General features: G+C 44.1%; 1 protein-coding gene across 1 annotated transcript in view; it reads left to right on the top strand.

Moving 5' to 3' along the window:
- The window catches only part of LHPP (phospholysine phosphohistidine inorganic pyrophosphate phosphatase), a 194506-nt gene extending 182785 nt beyond the window's left edge, over positions 1-11721 (top strand). Inside the window, exon 7 of the mRNA XM_074999686.1 lies at positions 11359-11721. Within this exon, the coding sequence (XP_074855787.1) occupies positions 11359-11455 (97 nt within the window). The 3' untranslated portion in view covers positions 11456-11721. The remainder of the gene's footprint in view (positions 1-11358) is intronic.
- The last annotated feature ends 14603 nt before the right edge of the window (positions 11722-26324 follow it).

Here is a 26324-nt window from a genome sequence, read left to right as displayed (position 1 = left end):
GTCCCATGAAAGCTCACCTAATAAACTATTTTGCTAGTCTTTAAAGTGCTACTTGACTGCTTTTTGCTTTGATAATGTATAGACTAGCACAGCTTCCTCTCTGTTACTATAGAACTGGAGGGGACCTCAAGAGCTCATCAAGTCCAGTACTCTAACAGCCGGACGAAGCACTATCTATATCATCCCTGTTAAATATTTATCCAACCTTTTCTTAAATATCTCCCATAATTCTACGACCACCCAAAGCAACTTATCAGGGCAGGTTAATTAATTAAAGTGTATAAAGTACTTTCAAGACCGAAAAAAACCCCTCTATACGTGCTTAAGGCATCATCACTGTCATTTTATTATGTTTACTTAAGCCTTACAACACCCATTGGAAGATTGGTAAGGTTTTTGTGATACCTGTTTCATGGGGGAGGGAAGTAAACTGAATCCCAAAGTTACTTCTCAGAAGTCAGAGATTCATTAGTAAAAGCAGAATGGAACCTGAGTTCTCACTTCCAGGTATCCTGCTCTAACAACTGGAAAGAATCTGTCCTTTCCTGAGTCACGTTGCAAACCTTCTTGCTAATGGCCATTGTCTTGTGTTTTTTACATCCCTTAGGAGGCTTTCTGAAACAGTCTCCACTGATAGGAGTTTTCTGATTTAACTTGCACTGTGCTCTGCCTACCTCTTTTATTCCTAAAAAGATCTTTGTGATTTTCCTCCTCTCCTGCTCACAAACACTTTCTTTGGCTCCTTGCTATTTATAGCTTTCCAAACCATGGAGGCCATTATCACCATCACCTCTCCCTCTTTGTGCATTCACCTTATTCCTGAATGAAAGTGCTGCACTTCAAATGCACTCCCTTTGAAGGGTAGGCTTGTGCTAGAAGCAGTCTGTGAATAGAAATGGGGAGGGGCCACCACAGCCTGTCCTCTGTCAGGTTATTCTGCATTGTCAGAGAAACCTCTGATGGATTCCTTTTGCTTTCATAGCTGTCAGCTTCCTTTCCCCCTCATTTTGCGCACTAGATAGAAAAATCAGGCTGCCTCTTTTCGGTGTTAGAGAGGCACGAGCATGGGAAGATGAAGTGGCTCTCAGATGTAGTAGGAAGCAGAGAGGGTAGGAGAACAGCTGCTAAATGGGGACAGTGGATAATCCTGTGGCAGAAGGGGGTCCTAATATGCAGTGGGCAGGGCATGAGGAAGCCATGCATTGTAACATGGCACCACGGAGTTACAGTACACTGTGCAGTGACTTAGGCATGTTAGCTCTTTTTTTGTGTACATCAGACTGCTGTGAAATACCTGCACTTCCCAGGTGCTAATGGGACTTGGCCTGTCTCCCAAACATCTAAATGGTACTCAAAGATCTTTCAGTAATGCAAGTCTTAAATTTCATGTTGTTGGAACATGAGCAGGATTCTCTCCCCACTGATTTTAGTCTTAGCAATTGCCTAAACTGCTTTTAATTTCCTTGTGTCCTCTATTATGTCCACCAATCCCAAACCTGTCTGTCTACCCTCTTTCCCCATCTGGAGAGAAAACAAAGGAGCAATACTGATCTCATTGTAGCATTGCTGCTGGGCTGCCTGCCAACCAGGAGTAAGGCTCTGGGTTTGTTCACCATCACAAGTGGATATATCCATGTCTCATCACTCTGCTGCATCCTGGTGAATAGGCGAACACTGAAATATAATCTTGCTCTCTGAAGTTCAGAGTGGAGGATTTCAGTTTACCTCAGCACTCTTTCTGCCCACAGGGCTAAAGTCAAAGAAGGTGTGAAGTGGACACCTGTGTTTGGACACTGAAACACACCCACTCAGTTCTAATTTTAGGCCTACCAGCACTGACCTCATGGTTTTTAATCAAATATTATCTCTAGAGTTTTCTATATGAAGACACCCTCTTTAGCACCATGATGGAACCAACTGACTATAAAGCAAATAAATAAATGATAATCATGCTACAATTTAACTTGTTCACCATGCCTATGTTTAAAAAGTGAATTTAAACACCTCCAGAGATGCCTTCCAACAAGACAGGAAAGCAGAGATCTAGGTAACTAGTTACTAACATTTGTCCCATTTTTATTTACATGGAAAATACTTACCTAACCCTCCAGTCTGTGTGTTTTTCTGCCTTCTGATGGTTTGTTTCCTGGAGAAGCACTCTACCTACTCTGTTTTTCTTTTCTGTTAAAACTGTAGCTTTGTCACATAACATGGAACAATTAAGTGGCAAAGCCACACATTTCCCCTAGATGTTATCAAACAATCTGGGTGTTAATTTAACTTGTTTATGGATTGTTGCATGTAAATTAGAAGCAATTAAACAAAATTAAGCTATGTGTGCTGTTCTGGGTGGTAAGAGAAGCAAGATGGAGGTTGGTAGATATCAGTGACACAGATAACTTTGTGCAGAGGGGTTTTTTTTTGTTTTGTTTTTTGAATGCACTTAAAAGCATTTATCAGAAACAGAGGATGCAGCAGTGAGGTATTTGTCAATACCATATCAGTAGAGGGTGTCATGATAGTCCTGATTGTCAGGTCCTTTTTGTGGAAGGGTTTCATAATCTTTGATTTAAAAGCCTTGTCTAAGTAATATCGGAAAAGAAAAGAACACATATAATAATTAGAGACAGATCCAAACTTTTTCTTGATGACAGTAAATTCTGTCATATCCAGTGGCCCCAGGACCAGGAGGTTGCCGGATATTCAAATATTCTGGATAATAGAGGTATACCTAGCAATGCATAACACTAAAGAAAAGCAAGATTAGATATTAAGAAACAAACAAAAATTTATGCAGAGACCTTTATTTGCCAACAACAGCAGTATTGTACACTGCAAACTTATCCTGTATTTGCTGCATTTATTTGTATTTACTTTCACTATGCTGTACTTATGAAAAATGTGACTAAAATGTACTAAAATGCCAGTTATTTGAGAGTTCCAGTACTAGAATGCCAGATATAAAAGAGTTTACTGTATTACTTGTGTTATGGTAGAGCTTAGAGCTAAAGTTGAGAACTCCCATTGTTGTAGGCAACATGCAATCATATAGTAACAGACAGCGTCCTGCCCCAACAAGCTTACAACTGGGCTCAACAACACAGGAGAAGAATGACAAACTGAGGCACTGTGAGATTCACTGACTCACCAAAGGTCACATGGGAATTTTGGGGCAGAGTCAGGCATTGAATCCAGCTCTTGTGAGTCCTAGTCTGGTGTTTTAGCCACCAGATGATCCTTCCTGTCTTCAAAGGGAGTTCTATATATCAGTCCAAACTTGGAGTTTGATCAGGCACAGGTGTGGAAATGCAGCTTCCCGGAGCATGGAGGTGCTTAGATTTGGAGTTTTGTAGAGATAATAGTGGGCTACAAAGCTTAGAGTCCGACCCAAACCTCTTCATAGCTGAGTGCCCAGCTCTGTGGTTTTGGTTCTGGTTCACCTCAAACTGTAATGTCATGGAAACATACTGTGCAGGCATTTACTAACTATGCATTGACGTGCTGTCAAACACAGTGATTTATTTGGATTTGCAGTGTTGAACTAATTAAATTACCCTTGTTGGACTAAAAAGAGTTTCTCTTGTAGCACGCAGTAAAATTATTGCCTCTGTCTAAGGAGACTAGCAAAGGTTAACAGTATCTGTTTACATTGCCAATAAAGAAAATCCTGTTAAACTCTGTCTGATGGTGTTTGCAGGTTCAGTAAGAGTCCCTGAAGAACACGTTGCCAGAGTAATGGTTTTAGACTTTTTAATTTAATTTTATGTGGGGGAGTGTATCCTTTTTAATTAGCAAGTAAGTGGGAACTGGGCTGTGACACAGAGATCCCCCTGTACAAACACAAGGAGGTTGTGTGGAATGATGTTTAGCTCACTCTTACAGGATGCCGCATCGCAGAAACAGTCAACAACAGAGAGACGTATTGTTACAGATTAGGTTTGCCAAATGACTTCAGCATTGTACTATGGAATGCAAGATCATTTGTCTTGTTCAAATTGACATCTGCACCTTTCTTTGGCCCTGCATGCTGTTTTCCTTCACGCCCTATTTTTAGGGGACTGTGCTAAAAGCTAATTTTAATCCATCATATCAATCATGTGTTTAGTTGGTTACCATCTGCTCCTATTCTCTGAAATCGAGTTTCAGCTGGTCTAGTTCAGGGTGAGCTAAATAATCTGGCTATTTTCATCCCTGTGACCATGGCAATCCATGTTAACTCTCCTGGTTTATACTCTCATGTGTTAAACATTTTACATTTTATCCACCTAGTGCTTCAGCTGTTCCCATTTTGTTCTCTGAATATTTGTTGAAAAATAATACAAAGCACTTTAAAAGACATTCCAAACAGCATCTTAGTTTCTCTATTGCAAAGTTGCATGATTTCATTGTATTCAGTTTGAAGTAACTAACTTGTTACACAGGGGTTTGGTTATCAATTTCTCAAAGTGCTTATATGATCGAGTGAAAACATACCGGTTAACAAACATTGTAAGACTTGGTTCCTTATGACTGTTTTGTGGTTAGGGTATGACATCCCCCAAAACCGGACAAACACTAGGAACCCCTCACACAAAGGTACGAACCAGCAGATTGTAACATTGTAGCGAACAAGAATAATGTTGCAAATGGTGAAAGCAGTTGCACAGAAAGTGGTCATTGCATATGAACAGTCCTTTATCCAGCCCTCCAAAAAGCCTCGTAAAGGTATAATGACTTATATTTATATAGTTCTCGTCATTACGTACTAATGTGCAGCTAATATCAGGGTCACGTCATCCACCACAGCTATGCACCATCATCTGGGGTGCAGCACAGCTTTTTAAAAGGGCACACAGCACAGCACTACAGAACAGGTAAAGATACGCTGCCATCTATCTGATGATACCAGGAGAATTTTAGTGAGTCCGAATATTATTGCCTATGTTGGAACGTGGCTATGATCCTAAGATTAATGTTCTTACTTCTATGAAATTTACCAAGTGATCTGTAATGATCACAGGTGATCACTGTGATGCTGAAAGACCAGGTCATGCTAGAGAGTGTTCAGGTTAATTACTCGTGTATTAGTATAAAGCAAAGGGATTAGTGGTTTGGGTGTTTAAACTTCATAAAAACTAATGGGATGTTACATGCATTATTTTCACTCATCTGTTGCTGTCATAAAGTAATCGTGAATATTTACATAGTAAATACACCTGTCACAAATTAACTCATCAGCTATCAGTGAAGCCTTGGGAAATGTTAATGAAGGAATTTATCAGAAAAGTTGCTAATTCCAAAACAAATGGCCCTTATGGTGATGAATGACCTGAGGTCAGAGACTCAAAGAACATTCCTCACTCCTACCAAAGGGCAGAGACACTATCAGCTTTATGGATTCCACAGAAGATCCTTTATCTCAGGACTGTTGGGGTTTAGACAGAGATTCTCAGCCTTGTTGTGGGCCGCACTGAGAGACTTTTAGGAAACTGGCATATTACTACGTTTCTCCACCATTTCCAATGATAGCCTGTGACCCACTTGTAGGTATATTTTTTTACCTGCTTCAACCTCAAACTCTCATTCTTTTTCTTAGCTAACAAATCTTTAGATTGTTTGTTTTTGAATTGGCTGCACTGCATTACAGCATTGTCTTTAGTGTAAAATCTGGAGTTCCAGTTCATCTGTGGTTAGCAGCTGCTCTCTTGGGACTGGGAGAAACAGGATGTGGTGTGATTTGAGGTGTAAGTGGCACTGTATCTCAAAGTTCAGTTGTTCTGTGTGGCAAGATAGACCAGGGAGTCTAAGGGAACTCTCTGACCCAGGAGTTCACATTGTCACTAGCTTGGTGAAATTTAATCATAGAGCATGCGACCAGTTCGGGGTGTCCGCCCTTGTTTTCTGACAGTCTGCCCTGAGCTAGGCATTCACAGCTGTGAGTCACGCCAGACAGCATGACTTCCTCCTGTACAGTTGCCAAGTGAACTTCAGTGATCACAGGTGACCAGGACTTTAGTTTCATCTGAAAGAGGTCACCAAGGACCATGCCAGGCCATGTCGGTGGATGCAGTTTGAAGAGTTGTTCAAATCATCACCACTATTTTCTGAAGCACTGTAGTGTTCTCTAGCTACCTCACTTCCAAGTATTGATCTAGATTGATCCATTTAGCCTGAGAGATGTAAAAAGGCTCAAAAGCACACAGCTGACACACACAGGCTGTTGACTGTTTTAAAATAAGGAAAACGAGTCCCTTGAAGAACATAGTGGTTAGTAATCTGATAGTCAGGAATGACAACCAGTGTTCCCTGTAATGAATGAATTTTGTTAGGCGCTCCTCTGTGCGGGTGATTCCAATGAGACAGAAAGCTACAATGGCCAATATTAAACAAGGGAAAAGCTATTACGGTGCAATTGGGTTTTAAGATCTACAAAGCAGCCTGCAAGCTGGAGAAAATGGCCACATGCAGACTCTTGTGCAGTCTTGTCAACAGCCATAAAAATTTCCCATTTGACAGTTAGCAGAAAGGGATGGAGCTGGACTGGTTGCTCCTCATTCTGCTTTGCTAGGGAGTCATGGTGCAATAGTAAAAATATAAATTATCTATTGTATTTATTAAGTTTCCCCTCCGGTAATAAAGGTCACCATGCAGTATCTTCAAAAGTACAAGCAAAATCCCACACCGTAAAACCAGCCGAAATTAAATAAACCCTCTAAACCTGTTCTTGCTGTTATTGCTATTGGCTATTATTTATTACTTGCATTGAGGAGTCCTAGTCACAGACTTGAACTCTATTGTGCCAAAACGGAGCACAAGATAGCCTCTGACCTACAGAGAGTATTATTTATTTCTATTATCATAGCACCTTGGCACCCTAGTCATGGGCCAGTGCCTTATTGCGATAGGTGCTGTACAAACACCGCAAGGCACATAAGCACATTCTTAACAGCAAGTACCTGCTTATGTCCCATTGATTCAGTGGGAGTTTCTCCTAAATAGGGGTTATGTCTCCATCTGTCTGTGATTTACTGTGTAAAGTGCAAGTAACATATTGCAGACGTCTCTTCTGACCAGAGCTGGCATTGTTCAGAAAGCCAATGAACTCGTAGTCAGAGTGGGTAACAAATAGATAATCAGTGTCCTGTCAGCTCTTTGTCTTCAGAACAGAACATGAGTGAGCAGGCTGAGTGAGATTGGACGGTTGCTGCACATTTGCATGGGGGTACATTAGCAGAGCTGTCCGGGGGGGATTGTGGTGTTCCTGAGGACAATATTCTTGCTCACACCTTTTCTAGACATTGCTGTGAGAGTCCATCATAGGTGCTGACAGGCACCTGATATTGAATCATACCTCTTGTTAATTTTTCCACCACTAAAAGGTTTTCTTCAAGGAAATCAGCACATGAGAAATCCCACTGTGTAGTGGAGGGTCCCTGGCTGTGCAGCTCTTATTCTGATAATCTGTTTGTCTGTGTAATATGGCCACATGATGCTTAGATAGGTGGTCACAAATAAATATATTACCGGGGAAGAGAGTGCTGAAAGCAAATCCTGTCATCTGAGAGCTAAACTGACTAAGTAAAACAGTCTGACCTTCTCACTCACTTGCTGCTTGGGTCAGAAACACAATTGCATCTTGAACAAACTGCTTAATAACCCGCACATTCTTTTGTGTGCTGAATATAATTAGCTTTTATAAAATAATACGTGATTGTCCAACATAATGACTTAGCAGTAATTTAATTCAGAACTGATTTGTACAGTGTTTCTAAAGAGATTCAATAATTTTAGTCTTGCTAGTCTATTTCATCCCTTTCCCAACAAACAGCATAACATTATGTTCGTAGTGCATTTCAAGTGTAACTCTTCGTTAACGGTTGTCTCGCATTGCGAACAGTATGAGACTTATCCTAGGTAACTTTAGCTGGCTGAGGCTCTCAGCCTCGTCTTGAAAATTCTTCAGTATGGACTGATTTTCCACCTTCTTTGGTGGTACTACAGTGTATTTGGATACCAGGGACATCTGTAAATTGGGTAACCTCAAATAATAGCATATCTGCCATTACTATACAAGCAGTAATCCTAGCTTGCCCTCCTGCAACATACATCATTACCTTGATTATTCAATGTACAGCACCTTAAATTACAGACAGGTCAGTGGAGTGTTAGTTCACAGTGATTATTCGTTTGTTTATTTTGCAGCTCAGGGAATTCAGTTTACTTGAAAATTCCTGCAAAAGCTTTTCTTTTTTTGAACAATTCTTACCTACTGGTGTGTTTTTCTGTGGAAGAGTGCAAAGGAACATATTTTAGTGTATAAAATGGAGAGAAGGCTCTTTTTTAATGTTCTGGATATTTATTCAGGATGCAAATGAACATTCTGTGCAGTTTGAATTCCAGTGAGCAAAGTGGCATATACTTGCTTTGTGTGAGTGAAATAAAGATAGACCTATCTTTCCTTGGGCAAAGCTCCCATTGAAGTCAGTGGGTGAGTAAGGCTAGCAGAACAGAACTGAAGTCTTCATTGCATTTTTACTTGTTTTATATTTTTTGGATTTTTCCTTGTTTTATTGCATTATATAAGCTGTTGTACCTTGTGTGGCCTGAATGCTTATCTGGGTGAGGGAAAACGTATAAATGAAGTTGTCATCTCCATCATCTCTATTACTTTTGCACCATGATACTGTAACGAAGCAGAACTAGGAGACTGTATTGAGTCATGCACTAATCTTCTATATTTTACACCAAATATTTCTGTTATAGTTGGCACCAAAGTATAATCTGCTTCTTGTGGCCATTTCCTTTCTTGTGCAGCTCTCACAAAGAATACCAACTACCAAAGTCATATTTTTTCCCTTAGCTGCATCTTGGTCTTTGTAACCTTCCAGCAAATGAAATCGCAGCCAGCATAGGCCACGGAAAAAGGCTATTCCCAGCTCCTTTGTAGGGAATTCATGTGCTCAGAAACTCTGAGAGCTTCTGAAAAATGCAAAGCAAGATAAAGGCCCCACTGGGTCAGTTCAAAAACTGAAAAAAAACTTTGGTACTTATACTGACAAACACTCACCAAACTCTGCAAATCGTAAATAATAATCTCCATCACTACAAGGCATCCGGTGGGAAATGTCATCTTCCCCTGTTGAGACAGTGACCCTCACTAAATCAAATCTTGTCCTTTACACAAGGAAATAGGGAACTGAAAGAGAAGGGATCTGGACAGCTGGGCTCTCGTGGTTTTCAAGGCTCTCGGAGAAAAGCCATTAAGAATAAAGTCCATGTATTTTTTGTTTCACAGCTCAGGTCAATGGGCATAATGTCCCTCCAGTTAAACCCTTAGTCCCCCACTAACTGACACTACGTAGAGCCCATTCATTTTTCCAAAAAACAACAAGTCCTGTGACACCTTGAAGACTAACCAGTTTTTTTTGGAGTGTAAGCTTTTGTGGGCAAAGACCCACTTTGTCAGTTGCATGCACAGGACTTCTCATTGTTTTTGCAGATACAGACTAACATGGCTACTCCAGTAGTAATTTTTCCAGCTATTCTTTTTTTCCATGATAGTAGACTGAAATACTCATAAAACTTTATAAAATCACAGGCCTGCTATAGTATCACAGAATGTTCCCCAACCAAATCATCTGTCCATGCATATTCATGGAAGATACGTAGGCTCTAACATATAAACTCTGCTAAACTCCGTAGAGAAGACGGGAAAGAGAGAAAAAATAGGAAGGACAAATATCAGGGAAAATGATCTAGCTTGGGAAAACTCACAGAACTTAGGATAAGTTAGATTTGTCCCTGGCTCTGCCACTGACCTAGTGACTGACCTTGGGCAAGTCACTTTGCCTCCCAGGGATTCTTTTTCCCTCTCTGTAAAATGGGAGGATGATGCTGACCTCCTTTATTAAATCTCGAAGAGCTGCAGATTGAAAACTCTCTATATAAGAGCTAAGTGTTCTTGTGATTTTTTTATTAGAGTGAGGACTTGGTGTCATTTTGACAAAGCCCTGGGTGGGATGATTTAGTTTGGATTGGTCCTGCTTTCAGCAGGGGGTTGGACTCGATGACCTCCTGAGTTCTCTTCCAACCTTATAATTCTATGATCTTCAGCCAGAGAAGAGAGATGAGGCTTTCACATGGGATTTGAAGAGCATTTCATGAAATTAATTAGGAGCAGAGAGGGAGTGGAGCTAATGCAGATGACAGGAGAAGCATACGGAAAGATCTGCCTCTCAGCCACAATAAGGAGAAAGAAGCTGGGGCCAGCGTGGCATTTCTCCTCAGAGAAAGAATTGTGTGACCACGGGGGAGTGATAACACCTCTCTGTGCCTTAGGATTTTCCCTCCTTCCTTTGTCAGTTTAGAGCGTAAGTTCTTCAGGACATGTACTATCTCCCCCTGTGTTTATACCATGTCTAGCACAGTGTGACCTCCATTAGCTTGGGGCCTGTAGGACTTACAGTAATACAAATAATTCTAGTAACAACAGTAAAATATATTCAGAAGTAAACGAGGATGAGATTGACTTATTTATGTGCCATAACGGAAGGACGCTGTAGAAAACTAATAGCTCCCCTGTTGGAAGCGTTTGAGAAGGAATACCAGCTCACACTTTAAAGCTTACGGGTGCCCTCCACCTAAAGCTGTGTGAAGAATGGATTTTTCAGTTTGCTGGCAATTCTGACAAATCAAAAAATGTAAACTGCTTCAGGCCAACCTGAAAACCGTTTTTTCCCCAAAGCATTCAGTGAATCAATTAAAAAAAAAAAAGCTGTTTGGGACAAGCTGAATGTTTCTTTTTATTTTTAAGCTTTTGTTCCATATTTTCATTTTTAAAAAAGTAAAATTAGAGGAAATATGGAAATAAAACATCATTTAGAATAGAAAAAAATCCAAATGTTTTGTTTCAAAAATGTCAGAAGGGTTTGGGTTTTTTTTTAGGGTTTATTCAATAAAAACAAGTTGGTGAATTTAACACAAAAATGTTCTGGTTGAAAAATTTCTCTCATCTCTACATTAGATATGACATTTAGATGGCCTGGCTGTACCATTATCTGTGTGTAGAGTTGTGAAGCATCCTTCATGTTATTACAGTTAAGCATTATTCAAGACATGATTGAATAGATTCTACTGTAGTTCTGATGATAGACAAGTGTCATCCAATAAATTTCCTAGACCTGCTGTGTACCAGAAGCAACGTTAGAGAGGTTTCATAGGAGTGCTTCCCAGACTAATGGATAATTGCACTGGAACAAACATGAAACAGATGCCCTTCTCTTCATGTAATTGTGGGAAACCCTAATTCACTTTTATGTGCCTGTTCATGGAATATCTGCTACCACTTTTACCAGCATCACCCTGTTCTCTCCTCTGCAGGCCTTGTGATGAGCATCACCCAGAAGTGAAGGCTGATGGGTACGTGGACAACCTTGCGGAAGCCGTGGACATTATCGTGAACCAGTTGAACATGTGATCGTACTGCAGAAGATACTGATTTAAAGGCACAAAGAAGTTCAACTCAACATCCGAAGCATAGCATACCACTCAAACACCAGGCTGCCTCTTCCCGTTTAACTCATTTCCCTCCCTTCACTTAATTTCTACACATACGCAAGTCGCCACAGGCCAGCACTAATGCTCATAGTTTGTCGTTAGCTGTGGTTTTTCAAGGCTTCATGTTCTAGACAGTAAAATGAAATGCCTTAATGATACAAACATTAAACCTAACTGGCACTTATTGCTTCTGTGAATCATCTGATTTTTCTAGCACCAGGGCACCCCCTGCAGTGGCATGTAGCCATACAGCAGGAAGAATGGCTGAATTCACTGACACAAGTGGGTCTTGCACCATTTAGGCCCGACTCTGTCCCTGTTTAGGGAGCAGAGGATTGTACCAGCATGGGGGAATTTCCAGGCAATGTAGGTCGGCCTCCAAGCTCCCTTGTATAGATGAGAGCAGAAATTTGTGTGTAAGATGTCTGCATGCACCAGTACCAAGCTGATGTTTTGGGGGCCCCTCCCAGCACTTATAATGATATCCTTGATTTCCACCTGCCTGGGTGTAATCCCCTGTGTCTTGCTGAAGAGTTCTCAGCACAGGGAGTAGGTGGCTTAGAAACTGCCCAGGGCAGCAGTCAGGGCCTGCTCTGGGTTCAGAAATGCTCAGCATTGGCCTGACTCCATTCCAACTGAGGTCAAAGTACAAGGTCTAGGGGCCACTTATGTCCCTCTGTGCATGTGTGTCCCCCATTTGAACTGTCACAATCTAGTCACGTTGTAGTCATCAACTGCTAAGAATAGCTCCCAATGCTTGAATGTTGTTTTATGGCTGCTGGATGCCAGGCTTAATGATCTGGTGTTCAGTTCCCAGATTTAAAAAGTCAAGTAATGACTTTGCCCTGTTTTGCTGTTGCTTGGAAATCTCGCTTGGTAACAGGAGGAGAGTGGTGAAATCATCTGTGAATTAAACAGCACGCTGATGCCTACATTAACTGCTTTATTTGTTGCCATTGTGGTTTTCAGCCATTACTAACTATTAAAGCAAATTAACTCTTGTGAACAACCTAGTAACAATCCTACAAGGTGCTGAGCAGCGTCAACTCCATCTGGGGGCAATGGGAAATAAGAGCACCTGACTCATTGGGGGATTATGCCATAGTATATAGCCCCTAAACACATAGCTGTAGCCATAACTTGAAATAACTTATTCAATTTGCGCAATGCAAATTGTGTATATTATTTTGAGTTAATTTATTTTGACCTTGCTGCCATCCACATAGCACTGAATACTGAAATAAGTGGCTATTTCAAAGGGTCTGCTACCCCTCAGATGACAAGGGATATTGGAACTGGAATACTTCTGTCGAAACATTTAGCCACAGGGTTGCTAGTTTGGGATACAAACATATCCCGAAATAGCAACCACAGTGTAGCCATAGCCATGGGGCTGAATCATCTCCAATTGCAGCACCATTCACTGCACAGCAGTTACACCGGGGTGAAGTTAGACCAAGAAGTTAATGCCTGGGTAAAATGAACTTTCATGTCAAAAGCCTTTATGGCTAGTGATAAGAATAATGCCTCATTAAGTAACAAGAGAACAAGGTGTGTGCTGTAGATCAAATGCTGTCCGTGGCTAGAGTGGGGGTAGCGCAGGGGCAGGCGGAATGCGGCCCACAAGCCAGATCCAGCTTGACAAACCACTCGATCTGGCCCACTGCCACCAGTCTGGAGCCCAGCGGAGCCTCACGCAGGCTTTCTGCCTGCCATGTCCCCACATGCTGTCTGCAGGGGCCATTTGGTCTGCATGCTGCAAGCCCTAGCAGGGAGAGGACTTCAGGAGCTTCCTCTGCCCCTAGCACAAAGTCACAGTTCCCATTGGCCAGAAACCAGCCAATGGGAACTGCCTTGGTGGGTCTTGCGACACATGCTGTCCCCACCATTGGCAGTGTGGTCTCTCCCTGCCCTGCCGCCCCCCGCCCCCCCCCAGCGTGTAGTTGGCTGCTTTGAGTGGCATGCAGGAGTGCAGAAAGCAGGAAGCCAGACTGAGGGTTCAGCTGGGCTGCTGGCCAGGAACCACCTCCTGGGCTGTAGCCTGCACCTGGCATAACAGCGCCTCCCTTCCTCCCCACAATCCTCTGCTCCCTCTCCTGCACTCTGCCCCAGGTCACAATCCAAATCTTCTACAGCCCCACTCCTGCCCCTGTACCCACTCCCAGACCCTACACCCCAATCCTCTGCCATAAGCCACAACCTGAACACCTGCGACCCCCACACCAGCTCAGAAGCCTCTCCCAATGCCCCCTCCTATGCCCCTCCTCTTGGTCAAAATCCTCTCCTGCACCCATACACACTCCTGGACCCTGCACCCCAACCCACTGCTCCCAGTGACCCCACACATCCTCCATTAATGTCAGGGAAGAGTGCAGTCTTTGCCCACTTTTCAAATTTTTGGAGTCACGCCCCCCCCCCCCCCCCCATCAAAAATGATTGCCTGACCCTGGGGTAGGGAGAGGAGGACATCACATCCCACTGCACGACTTCCATAAAGGACAGCCATCATCACAATCTTTGGGGGGCCACCAGCACAACCAGGGACACTGTCTAGCTGAGAGGGATGAAGCAGGGCCTGAGTCCTGTCATGACCCCGTCCGGTGCACGGGCAGAACATGTGCCTGCTGCAGACTGTAAAATTGGGTGCTCTTTTCCTGAGGGCCAGGGAACTCGGGACAGGGTTTCTCCCCGCCTCAGCCCGTTCACCTCAACTGCTGCAACTTGCCCAGCTCAGCTCAGACTTGGTGTGACAGCTCTCTGGATTCTCACCGCCCACGATTGTGTTGACATCATCATGGAAACGACGAAGGCATTGTCCCATATCTGGCCATTTATTCAGGTTTCATGTTCAGAGTTCTCCTTTTCATGCCTTTGTCAAACCTTTAATTTCACTTCCATCCACAGAGACAGTTGTTTGGCCCTGCAGTGCTTTGGACTCTGGAGATAACGATGATTATTACAAATCAAGGAATAACATGATCAACATGGAGTCTTTTGACAGCTATCTTCCCTTGAGTACTGATTTACTGAATTAATAAATCCAAGTACTGTGATTCTGACCGTTGTTGTTTTCAGCCAACCCATCAGCCTTTATGCACCAACAGCAATTTCTTAGGGATTCGGGAACACGTTTCTAAGAACAGAATTACAGGAAGAGATAATATGTCATGCGTTCCCAATTACCTGCGCCTACATACTTAGGTTCATTAAAGGGCCATGTGCACCCTTATTATATAAGTGATTCACAACCAATGCCAGTGGTAATCCAAACTGATTGGATGCAGGGATGCTGCTATTGTTATAGAGGTAGCATGAAAAAATAGATTTAAAACGCAGTAGAACAAGCCTATCTGTAGCAAAGGTGAGGTGGGGAAGCTCACTTCAGCAGAAGTCTTGAAGCATGAAAGTCTTCACATGTATATAGCTCAGGAAAGGTAAGAAAATGAACAGCTGGCTTGCAACCTAGCAAACTGAGTGCAAAGGGCTGCCAAAAAGAAAATATCAGATCCTCCTCCTAGCATTCCAGCTGCTATGAATAAGACCAGTATTGTCCTCCACCACATCACACTGATTGTTTCCACTCAGAATCACTTGTGGGGAGATTTTTCAAAGGCTCAAAGCATGTGCTATGGGAGGGAACATGGCTTGATAGATCGAGCACTGGACAGAGCCTCAGGAGAACGTTAGAGAGGCAGGAACCATGAAATGAACAGTATGGCTGTGGAGATAGGCACAGACGGTTCAGTGATTTACAGAGGCAGGATAAAACGTCGTACTAGACACCAGAGTTCTTAGGCTGCATCTACACTATGCGATAAATTCGAATTTAAGGCAGTTAGTTCAATTATACCAAGTGACTGTCTTCACTGTAAATCCCATTAGCTCAATTTAGGGAGCACTAATATAATATTGTCAGAACCAGGTGGGTGTAGTGTCACGTTTGAATTTAAAATCTCTAATAAAGACCAGTGTGGAAGCACCATGTTTTTAAATCAAACGTATTAGCCTCCAGAAGTGTCCCATGATGAAAAAAATTTTTTTACCCATTGCCGTCGCGTCGCACCATATCAGTAGCCATCGTACTGCATCAGTAGCAAGCAACCAGGGCTAAGGCACTCTGGAGAGGTACCCACAGTGCATTGCTCATGCAGTCAAACTTGGTAAGGCAATGGGGATGTGGAAACTCAACAAGGAGAAACAGTGGCTTGAATTTCCAGAAGGGTTGTAGACCCTTGAATTCGAATTCATAAGAACAAGGTTAAAAATCTAAAGTTAGTAAATGTTGAATTTATCTCATAGTGTAGACACAGCCTCAGACTAGTTCAGCTGTGCTAACCATGAGGCCACACATTTCCCTTAAGCCCATAGGGTCTAACAGTCAATTTTCCTCTCATTTCTTTTTATAGAGTTTTGCCTTTAAAGCCTTCCCAAGATCATTTCACAGAGGCAAGTTTGGGAGGGCGGAAGGAAAACAGGGTCATTGAGATTTTGAGACTTGCTTTTTTTTTTAATGGGGGACTTACAATTCAGTATTAACTGGCCTGGGCCCTGAGAGGAAGATGGAGATTTTTTCCTACCTCAGACACAGAGGTAGCCGTGTTCGTGTGTATCTTTACAACACGTTTAAAAAAAAAAAAAAAAAAAAAAAAAAGCAGTCATGTAGCATCCTTATCAGACAGTGCACTTGGGGTAAAATGAGCCCCTGCAAGTCAAGACAACAAAGGAAATTATGAGCTGAAGACAAAGCTCAAAAGAGGCATTTTTAAAGGTGAACATAGAGTAGCGCTGACATTTTAAATAGTAAAGTGTGGTTTCAAAGCAAGTCCTTTTAGCCTTGATCCATACCAGCGAGTTTCAAACTCAAGCTTAGAATTAAGGGGAAAAGACAAAATATTGGGGTCAGAGAGCAAAAAAAAGGAAAATGCCCTAAGTTAGGAACAGCTAGATGTTTGCAGTGTGCGCTTTAGCTTGGGACACTATCCTTCACTGATATTGTGAAAGGGGGTAACAGACCTAGTGCAGAGAGGTCTGCCTGCGGGTGAATAGAAGGTCTGCAGAAAGCCATGGCTACTAAAAAAAGCTAATGGTCACTGTGAAGTTAACACAACTGTAATCATGGCATTGACTGTCCTTTCCAGAGGCTTCAGTCCGTTTAGCAAACCAGAGAGGAAATTTCCTCTTGTAGGGCTGCTAGGCAAACAAAACCTGTTGGCTTGTTGCAGTGATAGGAAAAACCCTTCTACTTGTTAGGCTGTGTCTACATTAGCTTTTCCAACCAAAACCCATGGGCCATCCAGATTCCCAAGGCGTTCTGTCACCGGTAAGGGTATAATCTATGCTTTCCAGGGGATGCGGGTTGGTGCACCGCAATCGCTTCTCCTGGGATCGATTTTGCTCTGTATGTGAAGATACAGTGCTCTGGTCTTGGCCATCGACCCTGCTACTCCACACTGTTGTGTGAAGTAAGAGATATCGGCACAAGCCCCACTCTATGCCATGGATGAAAGTTGATCCCGATACTAGCTACACAAACGCTGTGGCTAGAATTATGTATCTGGGATCAACAGTGATTCTGTGTAGATCAGGCCTCTGTCAACAGACTGCAGCACTTTTGTTGACTGCTGTACCACCCACCCACCATGAGGAATAACACCTCTGTCAATGGAGAGCTGGTGACAGAAAGTTGGTCTGGACATTCTGAGGGGCCTTTGTCTCCAGACAGGGCGTCCGGGACACTGGGCAGCGCTGTCCGCTGTGCATCCAATTGGCAGGTTTTTTTTTTTGCCAATAAAGCAGCCGGGTAATCCAGCCGCTCGCTGTCGGCAGAGTGGAGTGTTCTTGCGAGCTGCTTGGCAGTTGGGCCATGATCTGTCAACAGCAGTTTTGTCGCAAGAGGTCTTCCAGCAAAACATCTGTCAGTAAAGCCCTATAATCTAGGCATAGCCTTAGCGAGGGTTTCTAGGCTTCTGCAGCTATACTGAGGGAGGCAAAATTTATTTCCCATTCCCCGCTCGATAAAGTGGTGCTTGCAGGCTCTTTTCCCCAAGAATGTGCAGGTGTGATCAGCAGGCGCTGGAGGTGGAAGTCAGGAGATTCTTGTCTCCCCTAAATATAAAGGTAGCAGCCCTCTCGCAGCTCTACTATAAAGCATTCTTGGGTTGTTTTGTCTTTTCCATATGTAAAAGCTCAATCCCTTAGGAATGCAGTGGCCCAGCCTGTGAACTGCCCCTTTTAAAGAGCTGCACCCAGCCCAATAGAAATCCTAATCAGTCTGTCAATCACACAGCTGTGAATAAGTGGGTGCAGTCAAGAGAGGGGCACCTGTAGGTGCATAAAAAGCTGCACTCAGGAAGTTGTGGGCCTTTTTAGGGGGTAGGGAGTGCTGAGTCCTGTGAGTGACAGGGCTGCTGTGCTGCCCTGTGGCAAATTCCTTACTGGGGGTCACTATTTACAGACACACTTTCCTTTTAGTGGAAGATGAGACTTTGTGGAGTCATCTTTTTTTTATCTGGGTGATTGGGGTATAATTTCCCAGGGGTAATGGAAGACACTTCATTGTCTGAGACATTTAAAACTAGCCTGGACAAACCACTAGTAAATCTGCTCCTTGGAGTGTTATGCTGTACTCTGGGGGAAAGGAAAATTTAGTGGACCAGACCTGTTCCAGCTCCACTTTCTCCAAACTCTTCTTACTAGGAGAAATGCACAGCTTTAGTCAGTGGAGCAATGTTACCCAGAATCCTTATAGGAGCCTTAATAATGGAAGGAAAATGTTGGTCAGATCTAATGCACCAGAAAACATAGTGGTGGGAGGGGGGAGGCTTTAGTCAGAAAGGACAGGAGCTTGGTGGTTGTAAAATGGTGCTATCTGGAGGTCTATGCAGAGGGTTGGGAATCAGGTCACCCCTGGAGAGCTAAGCTGAGTTCTGCCATGGACACTGTGTAGCCTGGACCAAGTGACTTCACCTTTCTGTGTCACCTATCAGAAATGGAGTCCCACTTAAGTACCTGCCTCACAGCTTGTTGTGAGGGTTAAAGAGTACTTTGAATAGACAAAGCACTAGAGAATGCTAACTCCTATGGTATATTATCTGCACTGACTTATTCACTGAAGGGACTAGGCTAAATACAACTCAGTGTTAACATACTGGCTACGTCTACACGTGCCCCAGACTTCGAAATGGCCATTCAAATGGCCACTTCGAAGTTTACTAATGAAGCGCTGAAATGCATATTCAGCACTTCATTAGCATGCGGGCGGCAGCGGCGCTTCGAAATTGACGCGGCTCGCCACCGCGCGTCTCGTCCAGACGGGGCTCCTTTTCGAAAGGACCCCGCCTACTTTGAAGTCCCCTTATTCCCATGAGCTCATGACTGCAGCACTTTTGTTGACAGCTGTACCACCCACCCACCATGAGGAATAACACCTCTGTCAATGGAGAGCTGGTGACAGAAAGTTGGTCTGGACATTCTGAGGGGCCTCTGTCGCCAGACAGGGCGTCCGGGACACTGGGCAGCGCTGTCCGCTGTGCATCCAATTGGCGGGGGTTTTTTTGCCAATAAAGCAGCCGGGTAATCCAGCCGCTCTCTGTCGGCAGAGTGGAGTGTTCTTGCGAGCTGCTTGGCAGTTGGGCCATGATCTGTCAACAGCAGTTTTGTCGCAAGAGGTCTTCCAGCAAAACGTCTGTCAGTAAAGCCCTATAATCTAGGCATAGCCTTAGCGAGGGTTTCTAGGCTTCTGCAGCTATACTGAGGGAGGCAAAATTTATTTCCCATTCCCCGCTCGATAAAGTGGTGCTTGCAGGCTCTTTTCCCCAAGAATGTGCAGGTGTGATCAGCAGGCGCTGGAGGTGGAAGTCAGGAGATTCTTGTCTCCCCTAAATACACAGGTAGCAGCCCTCTCGCAGCTCTACTATAAAGCATTCTTGGATTGTTTTGTCTTTTACATATGTAAAAGATCAATCCCTTAGGAATGCAGTGGCCCAGCTTGTGAACTGCCCGTTTTAAAAAAAACTGCCCCATGAGCTCATGGGAATAAGGGGACTTCGAAGTAGGCGGGGGTCCTTTCAAAAAGAAGCTCTGTCTGGACGAGACACTCAGCGGTAAGGAGCGTCAATTTCGAAGCGCCGCGGCCGCCCGCATGCTAATGAAGCGCTGAATATGCATTTCAGCGCTTCACTAGTAAACTTCAAAATGGCCATTTGAATGGCCATTTCGAAGTTTGGGGCACGTGTAGACATGGCCACTGAGACACAGCCTTTCCTCAACTCCAGTACCAGAGCCTGTCGCGAATGTACAGGCGCTCCTTTGCCATAGTGGAGAAGGTGAGACATGACAGAGGAGTGAGTGAAAATGCTTAGAAACACTGGAGAGCCACCAAACGGAGCATAGTGTCATACAAATACATAATCAGGGACTCAGAGTGTGTAGGGGCTAAGACTAACATAATTACATTCAAATCACTTCAGCTCAACAAATTGGCCAAAACAATCTACGCCCTTGTTGCCTTCCAAGACTGTTTCTTGCTCTTCCTCACTCAAGAGCAATGGCTGTAATGACCAGACCATTGGTTTACAGCTGTAGTATCTCACCAGCCTGTAACAGAAAAGGTAGGTTTTTTTTTTAGCTTTCAAACACTAATGTGGTAGCAGCAGCTAACAAGTAGCCAAGGCAGCTGGAAGGCTTGGGGTATCTTTGGATGGGACACCAGGACCAAAGGAAAGGGTTAGCTCTCTTCCTGCTGCCGAACGCTGTCCCAGGCATTTCAATTCTCCCAGGCGCCTTTAATCTCCAGAGTCAATAAGGACAGAATTACTGTAATGCCCACAGAGCCTTGAGTTCCACCAGTCCTCACTGTAAACTGTTTCATTTTAAGCTGTGTTGTGCTGCCCTACTGGTGTTACTGCCTTTGTAAATTGGTTGCTGTGGACCTGAAAGTCAAGTCTTAGCAGAGGAATCTGAATAGCCTCAACACACTGTCTCCAGTCTTAAGGGGAGGGTAGTCCTTCCTGCTGGGGAAATTTCCCTGGTATAAATACAGTAACCCTGCAATTTAACGGATGCCAATATAACGGAGTTTGGAAATAACAGATGCTGCCTGACAGCCCCCACCCCCAATAAATGCTGGGGACGCACCGGGAGCTGCCGGAGTGGCTGGGGCTGCTGGGGCTGGAAGGGCCACCACAGTGGCTGGGTCTAGAGGAGCCAGCAGATGGCTGCAGCAGGGGCACAGGTGCTCTCTTCCCACAGCCCCATGTGCGTGGAGCATGTTGGTGCCCAGCCATTGCTGCCTGCAATGGTGCTGAGCAGCAGCCATGGTGTCGGAGGCTGATGGCAGGCTGGCGGTGGCCACATGCTACTGTCATGCCGGCAGCTCAGAGCTGGGGACTGGAGGAGCTGTAGTGCTGAGAGCTGCCGGAGGTGGATGGAGCCAGGCCGGCATTCAGCTCCTCTCCTGGTAATTGGGAGCGGGAGATGGAGGAGTGACGGGAAGAACTGGGGACAAGGGTGGGGGGGAGAGAAGAAGGGGGCAGAGAACAGGAGTGAGTGATGATGCTCAGTGCATCATACAGTATAATCATTCAGATGTACCAGGCTTTGACACGAACGGGAACCCCTTCTCCCATTACAGTCACACCCCAAGATACGCCCATTCCAGTTATGAGAATTCAACTTTGCAGAGAGTTCCATTGAATACCCCTACTTCAGCTTACGAGGCATTTCCTCGCATGTACGAGGACCAGTTTGGAGGCTGGCGGCTGTGGCAGGCAAGCACTGAGGGGATGGAGTTGGCCGCATTGGTCTTGCTGAAGAGGCTGTGCGGGGGGGCGGTGGTGCCCTGCGAGAGTGCGGCAGTCTGTTGTGGGGAGGTAGACTTGTCCGAGTTCCGGCAGTAGATCACGCCGCTGTGTGAGATGTGGATGCTGGGCACAGCCTATCCCGGCCCCACTGCTACTGCTCACCCGCTGGGCAGCTAGGGGGCCACCACTGCCCGACCTGCCTCAGGCACCGCTCGCCATCTGCGGTGCTCCCTCCCATTTAGCACCTGGCTCGCCTGCAGCTGCCACCGGCAAGGCCTCTCCGCTGCACGGCCCCACACGTGCGAGGCATCACCCCTCGCCAGCCAGGGGCCCCCCCTGTGCCTGCCAAGCTCCCCACATGGCCGGCCCCTGGCACTGCCCCCTCCCTGCTTAACCTAAGCTGCGCTCAGGCTGGGCTGCCTCCCCATGCCCTGCTCTGCCCTGCCTGCCCCCTTACACTGGATTTAATGGGATTTGGTGTTGTTTTAACATAAAGGGGTGTACATTTTGGGGCTCAGGCACACATAACATTTTTTCCCATTGAAATTAATGGAAATTACATTTTCGACTTACGAGAATTCACCCTAAGAGGGGTTTTTCAGGAATGAATTACCCTGGCAAGGCGGGGAAAGACTGTAGTCTGTTGAATTTTACTACGGTTTACTGTAGTGCTAAAGTTTTACTGTAAGATTTACTTTCATTTCCTCATGAGACTTCAGCATGGGGGCCAGAGCTACATTGTAACTGCATGGTAATGCTCTTGCCATGTTCTAAATGAATATCTCAGTGTTATTTGCCCATATTCAGTCTGATGGCATTTGCAAACCTTTCATCTCAGGCTTCTGGGAGAGCAGCCACTGATTTTCCGGGGTGAGAGTTACATTTCTCTTTGACCAAGGATTAAAGAAAAGAGAGCTGTGTAACACAAACCAAATCATGATTGGGAGCGGAGCACAGAGCTTAGCTCAGATAACTAAAATAGCTCTGTACTGGAGTATGGCAATTAAAGAGATTTTGCATCTGCATTGCTCAGCTCCTCATCGTTTCCTTTGCAGTATTTATTTCTTTGCTCGCCTTCAATTTGCTTGGCTGCCAAACACACACACACCACACCCTAACTACCTGAACCTTATGACCCCTATCGGTTTAACAAATTTCCCTGTGGGCGATTTTACTGGTGATAGCATGGCGCATGGTGCCGTAAATGCCATGTTAAGGGTGCTTCAAGTCAAACATCTTGCTCTGCAGCTCAGCTGCCTCTACACAGCTAATATGGTGGCTGAGAAGCACTGAGTTTATTAGTTATTGCTGAAATGGAGTCAACACCCTGCCCCCCACCCCCGATCTCATTAGCATTACTAACTTGATTTAACTGTCACACACAGACCCAGGTCCTTATAGTATTCAAGCACTGCTCCATGCTATTCAATATCGCAACTGCCTGTAGGATGCCTCCTCACCTGCTAACACCTGGTCAGTATCAGCATACAAAAGGACAGGAGGGGCTGGTTGCTTGAATTCCTCCTCTGTTTTATTCTCTCCTCTGCTTGTTTGCCAGGTTCCTGTGAGTATTTCTTGAACAAAATTCACAGGGGTGCTTTTCAAAGGGCCAGAACATATGCATTTACCATTGTTTACATGATGGGGGCGGGGGTCTCAGCAGTTCTGATGCTAGGGCCCCCCATACAGCAAGATGACTGGTTTCAATGCCAAAGAACGCAGTTCTTTAAAGGCTTGAACCGCATGCCTGCTTGACTCACCACTCACCTCAATCTGGTAAGACAAACTGGCCCTATGCTTATTAGAAGGTTCTGATCTGCTGGGCTTACATGCATAAAACCAAAACCAATTTCCTTAATGTTAGTAATGATTAGTTAAAAAGAAAAAAATCCACTTTGCTTCACACTAACTCTTACAAATCCAATTCGTCCTGAACTTTCATCTGATTACAATAGCACCGCCATGCCCACCCTAAGCTTTAGAGAAAGAATGTGTCATCTAATCATACTGAACTGGTGTTGACCTGCATCGCTCCTTGCCTCTGCGCTTCCTCCTCATGCAGCCTTAGCTCAACTGGTTCCCGCTTTGGCTTGTTGTAGGGCTGCAATTAGCAAGGATTAGCTTCTCATGCAAAAAAATATCCTTTAGCCTTGATTTGGCCAGTGAATTAAATTGGCAAATCCTAACTGCCCTGTGCTTTTTTACCGTAAGAATGAATGTTTTAGACTTATCTGGGATGTAGGTTGTGTGCTAATGGGCCTCAGGCTTCCTGAGTGACCTTGGGCAAGTCACGTAATCATTTTCTGCCTCAGTTTCCCCATTTGTAACTGGGAGTAATAAAAGCCCTTGGCAAAGGGTTGTCGAGGATTAGGTAAACAGCTTTCATTAAATCACTTTAAGACCATTGGTTACAACTGCACAGTGTGTGTGTGTGTGTGTGTGTGTGTGTGTGAGATTGGCTGGGGAACAGAAATGGGGAGCTGGCTGAGTACAGACACCTCTTTTTTTTGCAAATAAAAGGCAGTGGTAACAAGTAATCTCATTGTAATGATCCCATGTGTGGTAATTTAGTCAGGGTGTTCCCCTGCCTGTCTGCAGAGCAGAGACCGGGGAGAAGGATACACCCAGCAGAGGTGCTCCAGTCTGAAGCATAGCTGGTAAGGGATGAACTCAAAGCAGAGGATGGAGTAGTCAACAGAGCAAGACAGATTTCCTTTTAAGAGCCAGACAGTGGCTTCTCTCAGAAATTTACCCAGCTGCAGCCAGCACACACATTCTGTATCGCTGTCACACATACCCAGTCTATACCACACACACACACACACACACAGTCACTGTCACACATACACTGCAACACACAGTCTGTATCACAAAGTCTGTCTCTCACACACACAATGTGTGTCTCTTTCATACCCACACACTCTCTGTCTCTCTCCCTGTAGCCTCCAGCCCCAGTCCTTCTGACATGGTTCTGCCCCTTCCAGGGAGGCCCAGAGCCAGCCCGTAACCAGTGCCAAAATTCATGGCGTGTCTCCTCTGTGAAAATTATTGCCCAGCCCTGGCCTAAGCGCTACTGCACTATCACTAACAATAATTAATGACATTTCTGTAGCAACATTATACATAAATCACTCAGGGAACTAGACCTATTTTTCACGTATGGTTCCTAGGCTTTTAATCACATTTAGCTACTGTTCAGATTGCATAACATCTAAAAACTAAGCAGCGCTCATTTCATTGTAGTTAGAATGTCTCAATATTTTAACCATGTAGATTTCGCAAGAAACATACTGACCATTAGTGATTCCTAAATCATTTTGCAAAAATAAAATATCGCTGCACCTGCACAAGATAGTAAAGTGTACTATACCCATTTTACATATAGGTAAAGTGAGACACCAAAAGACTGAGAGTTATCTCAGGTCACAAACAATTCACTAGCAGACATGGGATACCCTGTATTTTTGTCTTCCAGTCATACAGCTAACTACTAATCTGGGATTCCCACTTTAGGATGCCTCGATTTAAAAGCAAATAAACTGATGGTATTAAAATTGCTAACTAGTAGAAATGACTTCCCTTTAGCTAGTCTTTCACCACCAAGTTAGTTGCGTCTTCTTTATTTTTTCAGCTTTACACACAGTCTGCTCCATTGCATGCATCTAAATGGGGATGGAATAAAGAGTTACCTTAGTCAACATGACTTGAAATATTGACTAGGAATACTGAAACATAACCATACTTTTTTTTCCTGAAAAACAAGGTAACAATAATGGGCACACAGTATTTTTGTCTATTGTGCTGACTTTTCATTTGTTACCTCTATTACTTAAATTGGCTTAAGTGGCATAAATTTAAAGAGAGAAAATATCCTGTCATCTGGACTGATGCTTTTTAGTAGTTTTATCATGCAAGGACATGACAATTACAACCCGTTTCCTTTCTATTTTATGAAAGAATTTAGAGTGCCTGAAAGTGAAGGGCTAACTGTCTGGGTTGCAGGTAGCCACTGTGCCATCTTTATCTAACTTTAAGAGCTCTGTGTTAACTTGAAAAACAGGTCTCTCTCTCTCTCTCTCTCTCTCTTTCTGCACCAGAAGTTGGTCCACCTTGTTTTTCTAATATCCTGGGAACAACACAACTGCAGTAACACTCCATGTAATGCTTCTAAGGCATTTCAGCGTATGCCTAGCATATTATGATCCTGCAATCACACGCCCAACACCTGCCTTCAGGTGGCTACCAGTTATGTAGCAGTTCATATATAGCAATAATGTTGCCAGATGAATGAGGCCTAGGATAACCCCACCAATATTACTAGCTGCACCCTCCAGTCAGCTGTCCAGGCAAGATTTTGGTACTCGCCCACTCAACTTTTCTTTACATCCTGATCGCATGATAATCCAGCCACTAGATGCAAGTGAGCTGTAAAACAGCTGTTATGCTGTTGTTGTATATATGACACTTTTTCGAAGCTACTATGCACGGTACCGATTCCTGGCAACAGGCAACATAAACCCTCATTAACTACATTTCTGAAAAGTGTCACTGAAATAGTGAATTATCTTGGCTATAAGTAGTACAGGTCCTCTACTCTAAAGGTTTACTTATTTTGGCACTCCCAGAAATATGCATGTGTATTGTATTTTTCATTATCCATTTGTTCAGTGCATCAAGTCCTATGTCTTTTGCTCCACACTCTTAAATCATTATATAAATATGGCACAAATACACAGCAAATCTTAGGAAATACAGTACTGTGCTTTAATGCTGTAAGAAAAAAGAACATATAGGCTACGTCTACACGTGCACCCAACTTCGAAATAGCTTATTTCGATGTTGCGACATCGAAATAGGCTATTTCGATGAATAACGTCTACACGTCCTCCAGGGCTGGCAACGTCGATGTTCAACTTCGACGTTGCTCAGCCCAACATCGAAATAGGCACAGCGAGGGAACGTCTACACGCCAAAGTAGCACACATCGAA

This window comes from Carettochelys insculpta, chromosome 7 (assembly GCF_033958435.1).
Source record: "Carettochelys insculpta isolate YL-2023 chromosome 7, ASM3395843v1, whole genome shotgun sequence".
NCBI classification, from domain to species: domain Eukaryota; kingdom Metazoa; phylum Chordata; order Testudines; family Carettochelyidae; genus Carettochelys; species Carettochelys insculpta.
Note: the sequence above shows the minus strand (reverse complement) of the source record. Positions and strands in the feature narration are given on the sequence as shown.